At 39.6% G+C, this 8259-nt stretch overlaps 1 protein-coding gene across 2 annotated transcripts in view; it reads right to left on the reverse strand.

The window, feature by feature from the left end:
• Positions 1 to 217: 217 nt before the first annotated feature.
• FCRL2 (Fc receptor-like 2) overlaps positions 218 to 8259 on the reverse strand; it is a 29836-nt gene continuing 21794 nt past the window's right edge. The window contains exons 8-12 of one of the 2 annotated variants that reach the window (XM_011928474.1): positions 3367 to 3394; positions 2591 to 2676; positions 2276 to 2341; positions 610 to 638; positions 218 to 513 (exon numbers count right to left, since the gene is read on the reverse strand). In XM_011928474.1, the coding sequence (XP_011783864.1) occupies positions 475 to 513; positions 610 to 638; positions 2276 to 2341; positions 2591 to 2676; positions 3367 to 3394 (248 nt within the window). In that variant the 3' untranslated portion in view covers positions 218 to 474. The remainder of the gene's footprint in view (positions 514 to 609; positions 639 to 2275; positions 2342 to 2590; positions 2677 to 3366; positions 3395 to 8259) is intronic. The other variant, XM_011928475.1, reaches the window with a different exon arrangement.

Below are 8259 nucleotides of genomic sequence, written 5' to 3' on the forward strand. Positions count from 1 at the left end.
TATTCTGGCAGAGACACAGTGGAAAAGATAATTTCAGGCCAATATTCCCTGTGAACATATTTGCAAAAATTCTCAACAAAATATTAGCAAACTGTATCCAGCAGCACATAAGTAAGTTAATACACTACTATCAAGTCCTGTTCTCATCACCTCACTGTAGATGAAGGTGAGACCTTGTATCTCTTGCTTATTCTTCCCTCAACCCTTTACACACTGATTGCTTAAGAGAAGGTAGCAGAAATAATTTATTTGCACAATGTCTGAATGTAGTAACAGTTCAATGAATATTAATGAGTAAAAGAAGATATTGGAGAAGGAACATGATCAGAACAAAAATGATGACAGGAGGTGGTTCCTGAAGCATGTTGTGGCTGTGGCAGGTGATAAGCCTTGAGCATTTACATAAGGTTTTATGGCAAGTCTTAATGATGCCCCATCCTTGTTGTTGATCTTCCCTTCTGATTCCTCCAAGTGTTATGATTTCTTCACAGAAGAGTAGATGACTTGGGAGTCCTGGGAGAGACACACAGGAATAAGGAAAGAAGTGATCAAGAAAATAAATAGGGTGGAGGATGGAAAGATGAAGAACTTCCAAGGAGTCTAGCTCACCTTGTTCTCCAGAAGTGTCCTGATGTTTGCTGTTAAGAAAAAAGTAATAGTTCTGAGCTCTTGCATTCTTACTTAGGCCTCACTCCCAGACTTTATGCCCCAGGGCATATAACTACTATGCTTAGTGTGTGGAATTCCATTTTCTCCTGTTCTGTACAATCCTTTCTTAAAGTTGTTAATGCTGAAGTCCTTCTAAGACTCTATCCATCTTCCAAGCCCTCCACCAGCACTTACTAACGAAGTGCTTCTCTTCTCTGATGCAACTTCCCATAGGTCATTGTCTTTATACTTTTTTCCTCTTGACTTCTCTATTACAGCAGTCTGTCAGGGCTGTTTCCTGTTGTTTCTTTATGTTCCTGAGATAACCAACCATGTGTGGTTCACCTCAGTACATAGAAGGAAATTGGAGGAGAATCATAGATAACAGAAGACAGACTCTGAATCATACAGTATGTTGAGTCTGGTTGCAGGAGCTGCTTAGTGATGTCTGCTTCTTTTCCCCTTTTTCCAGGTATGCATAGTGGGATGACATCCCCTTCCTTCCCCTGAAGATTTACAGCCAGAAGCTTGGAAAATGACTGCACTTTTTGATTCTGCTAAGCTGGTCAGACAGAGAAAAAGAATGATAGAGTAATCAACTCCCTATAGGAAGTTGAAGTGGCACAAATCTAAGCAAGGCAGGCAGAGGATCCAGCTTCAGAGGCTCAGAGGAGAGTAGCTAGATGACTACTGACCAGGAAATCAGCCAAGTTGTCAAGAGCCACTGGCTCCATCCAAGGCAACCAGGAGCACAGAACAAAGGATAGCTTTTAGGGTTGTTGGTATAAGGGTTATAGTTTTAAGGGCACTGGAGCAGAAGCTTAAAGGACACTCCTCTGCACTGCTGCAGAACTCAGCAGTTCCTGCAAAACTACATGTCGAAGTGAAAATTCTCTAGGTCATGTTGATTTATTTAGTTATTCCTCCCATCCCATATGAAGACTGCAGATCCTTCAAAGGAGACACTTTAATGACCCCGTTCACCTGAGAGAATTCCTCATGGACTTTAGACATGCTCACTCTTGCCTGACTTCCTTCTTTTCCCTTGAATCTTAGATTCTCCCTGACTATCTAACCCCATTCAAATGAAGACTTATTAGACCATCTCCCTATTTTTTTTTTAAGTTTGGTTTCTTCATAAGAGCCTACCTCCAGGTGTCTCTTGCTCCCTCCTGGATCAACAGATTTCCTATCAAGGGCAAGCGATGTATTAAAGCCTCTATTGCTGGCCAGGTGCAGTGGCTCACACCTGTAATCCCAGCATTTTGGGAGGCTGAGGCAGGTGGATCACTTGAGGTCAAGAGTTTGAGTCCAGCCTGGCTAACATGGTAAAACCCCATCTCTACTAAAAAATACAAAAATTAGCTGGGCATGGTGGCACATGCCTGTCATCCCAGTTACTCAAGAGTCTGAGACAAGAAAATCAAGCGATTTTCCTGTCTCAGCTCACAGGAAGAGATTGCAGTGAGCTGACATTGCACCACTGCTCTCCAGCCTGGGCAACAGAGCAAGACTCCTTCTAAAAAATAGATAGACAAATAAATAAATAAATACAGCCTCTATTGCATACAATGCATCACTTTCCTGTGAATATGCATCTGACAAGAACCACTTTGCAGTTTCTCACCTGAGCTTTCTGGCTGCTGGATGCTCCAGACCTGAGAATAAACCACATCCACATCTACAGAGCCCACTGCAGGGAGAAGACAAGAGTTCACAGATGTTGGTGGCCAAGGGTTCACTTCACACACATCTTCCCGTCCCTGGCTTAATGATTATATCCTTCCTCCCAACCCCAACATGATTCTGAGAAAGTCATTCATTTATTGGGAATGGCTGGGCCTCAGGGGTTGAGGTGCCTAGACCACCTAATGGTCTCTACTCCTGTCTCCTCTTTCTTTTCTGCCTCAGTCTCAGAGCCCCTCCCAGTGGAGACACTCACCATTGACATACACTGGCTGCAGCTCCTCCATTTTTGGGATTGGGCTTGAATAGGTGAACTCTTGAGGATTCAGCCTACAACCAGCTCTGTGAGAAAGTGAATTAACTGCATGATAGTCCCCAGGGCAGTGAGTGAGAACACAAGGGAGACTGGCTGAGGAGAGGGCAGGTAAAAGCCCTGCAGTCATGGCTCTCTGCTTGGGTGATTTTATGGCCTTTTGTATAGACTGTCTACTTGGATATGGCCAAAATGTTCTGTTCCTTATCTTTGGCTTTTTCAAAAGTTAAAAATAAGACAATGATATTGCTCCAGAATCTATTTTTTTCTTATCAACTCTCGTAAAACTTTGCCTGCCTTTTTCTCATTACTTTATCTCTCTCACTCGTTCTTGTACTCTGGACCTATATTACATACCTATAGCACAGTATGTCCCTTGAGGAAATACACATTTTGTGGGTGTGTTCATTCCTCTAAATATCTAACAAAAACTTACTTATACATTAAAGATATTCAATAATCTTGAATATATGAATTTATGTATTAATTTAAATGTATGTAATCCTATACAAGACAACACCTAGGATCATGTGGAACACCTTAAGACAGTGCCTTGGTGGCATAAATGTAATGCAGTAGAGACAAGAGTAAGTATTATAGAAAGATATCATGTTAATTACATAGCCTCAGTCTCAACATACAAGCAGAGTACAGTAGGTATTTAAAACTGAATGAAGGAGACCTCTAGAATTAAAATTTTTACTAGGAAGAGTTCTCACCTAGGTTCATTAGTGGCAGAACTTTCTCCTGAAATGCAAATAAAACAAAATTCATTTCAGAGAAGGAAGCTTTATCTCTTAAAATTTTGACATGATTTAACTACGTATAATCAGCTGGTAAGACATAGGATATAGAAGAGTAATCCAACTGTATTTCATCTAAATGGCTGCTTATATATTCCAACACAACTAGTTGTCAGTAAAATAATTCATTCTTTTTTTCCCACTGATTTAAAATGCCACTTAAAATGGCAAACCCTGTGTGCACTGGTAACTGTTTCTTGATTTTATATTCTGTTCTATTGTCTCTTTGGCTATTCATGTACCAGTACAATGTTGTTTTAACTATCATAATATATAACATATTTTAACCGTTGATGACTGATTTTATTTTATTGCTCTTCTGTATTAGATTTTATGCAGCCATTCTTAATATTTAAACGTTTGATATTTGCAACTCCTTGTCTGTAGGAGTGACCTTGGGGCTAGGCTGGATATTGACATTTGTAAGGCAAACTAGGCCATCTCTTGTACCTTTTGCTTTGTGGAGAGATATAAAACAAGAAACACAGCATATTAGCATAGATGTATCAGTTGTGTCTTTAAAGAGAATCCTCTTAGTGATCCAGGAGACATTTTCTAGTCCTCCAGTTAATACCTCAGAAACAATGCCACATAGATGCGTATAGGGGCCACCCTGGCTCAAAAGCTTCATGCTTGGTAGAAATCAGTATCACTTGTAACACCTATGAGTGTATGTGTGTAGCTTCCAGAGGTCACCACTACAAGAGACACGCTAAATTTCAAGAGTTACATTGCACTTGGGGATACCCCAGCCGTGCTTCCCATCAGGCTTATATAATCCTAGTCAAAGTCCTCCCAGTTTAGATGCAGTTTGCCAATCATGGAAAATACTGCTAGTAGCTCAGTCAATATTTCAGCTTTGTTAGGCTTTACAGAAAATAATGCTAGAAAATTAACTTTGATTTAGTTTGCCAAGGAGAAGGTAAAACTTCTTTATAATTAGCTTGTTTAGTCTTCAAGGAAAGGCATGACCTCAGAATTGTCTACCAAGCCAAACCGTCGTTAAAGCATAAGTCGGGGGAGTCGGTCATATTCAAACATGTATTAAATAAATGTATGTGTTTCCAACAATTCCTTCTTGAAGAAATTATTTTAAAATGGACTTCAAAAATAGTTCTACTATCTAAGCACTTTCGAATAATAAAATCTGGTGATACATTGGTTCACAAAGAAAACCTCCAAAATATTCCAAAAATCGACATGGTACACATAATATTCCTTGATCATAATGGAACTGGTGATTCATAACAAAACTTGAAAAAAATTGACATATGTCTATAATTTATCAATTTAAAGGAAGCAAGTCTTAAGCAACTGAATACATATACAAATATATAAGAAAAAAGAAGACTATCCAATTTGTTCAAAAGAATAAAACTAACAAAGCTAGAAGGCAATAACTAACAAAGATAAAAGCAGAATTTTAGAATTAGAAACCAATATTGGTAGATAAAATAATAAATTCTAAGAGTTTTACCATACAGGAGATAGAGGCACTATCTTTCTAGATGATTACATTTCAAAGGGATGGCTCCCAAGTCTTAGAGATAGACATTTCTGGGTTGTAAAACTGGCAAGAGTCTAAGAGAAGATTTATATCTCAATGAGGCAGAGAAAGAATTTACAATTGCAAGTTCTCTAAAGCAAATGCTCTAAGAAAAGGGAGATGAGGAGCCTATAGTCAATTTGAGGACAATATTAAGGCCAGCTTGGTGTGGGGAGGAGAGCCCTGTGTAGACACATGCCTGAGGAATCTTAAGGAGCAAATCTTCTCTTGAAGAGCAGATAAAGGAACATTTATTTCAGGGGAGATATGGTCATCTGCCGGAGGCAGGAGCTGCATATTTACAGGTGGGTGGAACGGTGTGCGAGTGTTTCTTGTGGATGGATCTGAGCCCTGTGGAAGAGAGGCATAGCTTGAAGCTATTTCAAAATCTGGCCAAGAGGACTTCCTGAAGAGGTATGGGGTTCCAAAATAAGGGTGGAGGGGAAGGGGAAGAAGCCTTTAGATTCTTAAAAACTGAAGAGAGATGTTAAGTGCTCAGCTGGAGAAAAATGAATCACCTGCATCACAAGATGCAGGCAGGTAATGTTAATAGTTGGGGGGCTCTGAAGAATTCAGAGACACACCCCCAAAATAGGAGCTGATTTTCTCAACCCAGCAAACCTGGAAAGTCAGCTTTTTTGGAGCCAGGAAATCAATGCCAACCATGGGGGCTTCAAAAACAGAAGCAACTCAAGGAAAGAGAGAAACATCTGGCCAGAACCCTTTCTGTATTGCAGAAGGTTGGCCTGAAGAGGGTCTGAGCTGAGTGGTGGGAGGTGGGTGCTTTACCTTTGAGATTCAGAAAGCTGATTAATGAACAAGCACTCTATGGAGAAACTATGTTTTTGTTGTTGTTTGCCTAAAATTATATAGGAGTGATATGGTGTGGCTGTGTCCCCACCCAAATCTCATCTGGAATTCCCACACGTTGTGGGAGGGACCCAGTGGGAGGTAATTGAATCATGGGAGCAAGTCTTTCCTGTGCTGTTCTCGTGATAGTCAGTAGGACTCACAAGATCTGATGGTTTTAAAGAGAGGAGTTTCCCTGCACAAGCTTATCTCTTTGCCTGCCGCCATCCACATAAGATGTGACTTGCTCCTCCTGGTTTTCTGCCATGACTGTGAGGTTTCCACAGTCACGTGGAACTACAAGTCCAATTAAACCTCTTTCTTTTGTAAATTGCCCAGTCTCAGGTATGTCTTTATTAGCAGCATGAAAACCGACTAATACAAGGAGTAAGTGGACAGAGTATGGGCCTGCCTGTGATTTCAACCAGAGTCAGGGAAAATATAATCCTCCAAGAGTGAGTATGAATGGGCAGTGGAAAAGGAAGATAAAAAGTTAAGTTTTATGGTTGCACTCTAAGAGCACCCTTGTTCGATGAATCAGTTATCATACCAAAAATTAATCAACATCTCAGGAGTAAACTTAGCAAGAAATGATGAAAGCCTATATAAGTAAAACTCTAAAATACTATGACTCAAAATTTACCAAAAGTAGACACACCCTTGGATAGAAAAATTTCTCATTGCAAAGCTGTCAATTCTTCCTAATTTAATCTCAAAATTTAAAGGAATCCTAACAAAAATACTTTATTTAGAGACACTGATTATATTGTTTATGGGGAAAAATAAATAAGCAATAACATCCAGAAAAGTTCTGTAAGAATAACATAGTCATGATGGGAACAACTTTGATGGAAGAAAAAAATGTAATGTTATAAAACAAAGGCATACAAGTCACATACACAAACACATGTATGCACATACTGATATACACACAAACAGAATAGGGCTTCAAAGTTAGATCTGAATACTATCAGATACTTAGTATAGCTGAACTGCTTTTATCCATAACACTTCTGTCGCCATGTGTGTGGGGTTTTTCTTCCCCATACCAGCCAATTTTCCAACTCTTAGGACACTAATTACAATTAAACTCAGTTCTGACACTACTCAGAGTTAGTGCAGACCCCACAGGTAAAGCAGCGTGTCCTGCAAAACTGCCCCCTGCTCCAGATGCCAATAATATGTCATGGGCCTCATATCCTTCTGACCAAATGGCTATAAATTGGGGATTCCTAGGACTCCTTCCTCAGTTTCAATAATTTGCTATATAGAACTCGAAGAAACACTTCAGTTACTCTTACTGGTTGATTACAAAGGATATTATAAAAGATACAAATATACAACCAAATGAAAAACATTAGGTAAGACAATGTCTGGAAGTGTACTGGAGTTTCTGTTCCCAAGGGAATGGGGTGCTCTACCCTCCCAGTACACTGATGTATTCACCAACTGGCAAGTTCCCCAAATCCCATTGTTTAGGATTTTTATAGTTGTCCAATTACACAGGTATGATTGATTAAATCATTGGCAATTGGTGGTTAGATGAATCTTCAGTCCCTCTCCTGTCCTTAGAGGTCCAGGGGTGGGGCTCGAAGTTCCAACCCTCTAATCAGAAGGTTGGTGTTTCTGAAAACCAGCTCTCATATTGAAGCTATCCAGGAGCCCCTCTGTTGAGGATCATCTCATTAGCATACCAAAGACACTCAACACTCAAGAAATTCTTAGAGTTTTAGGAGCTCAGCGGTCAGGAACTAGGGACAAAGACCAAATATATTAAATAATTTCTTCTTATATCACAATACCATAGGATATTATAAAGGCATCACTTTACTTAAAAAAGACAAATTGCACAGAAATAATGAAACAGCTATTTGAAAAAAAAGATTAGATTCCAGTTCAGTACTTATTCAAAAAGATTTCTGGATGTGTCACAGATATTTGAACCAGAGCAACTCCATCTTGAATAGGAGTTGGGTAAAATGAGGCTGAAACCTTAGGCATTCTAAGTCACAGGATGAAATAGTAGGTTGGCACAAGATACAGGTCATAAAGACCTTGCTGATCAAAGTGGTTGCAGTAAAGAAGCCAGCAGAAGCTCACCAAAACCAAGATAGAAATAAGAGTGACCTCTAGTTGCCTTCACTGCTACACTCCCACCAGTGGCATGATGGTTTACAAATGCCATGGCAATATCAGGAAGTTATCCAATATGGTCTAAAAAGGGGAGGCATGAATAATCCACCCCTTGTTTAGCATATCATCAAGAAATAACCATAAAAATGGGAATCAGCAACCCTTGGGGCTATTCTGCCTATAGAATAGTCATTCTTTTATTCCTTTACTTTCTTAATAAACTTGCTTTCACTGTACTGTATGGACTCACCCTGAATTCTTTCTTACTTGAGATTCAAGAA

The sequence above is a fragment of the Colobus angolensis genome, unplaced genomic scaffold (genome assembly GCF_000951035.1).
Source record: "Colobus angolensis palliatus isolate OR3802 unplaced genomic scaffold, Cang.pa_1.0 Scaffold77, whole genome shotgun sequence".
Taxonomy (NCBI): domain Eukaryota; kingdom Metazoa; phylum Chordata; class Mammalia; order Primates; family Cercopithecidae; genus Colobus; species Colobus angolensis.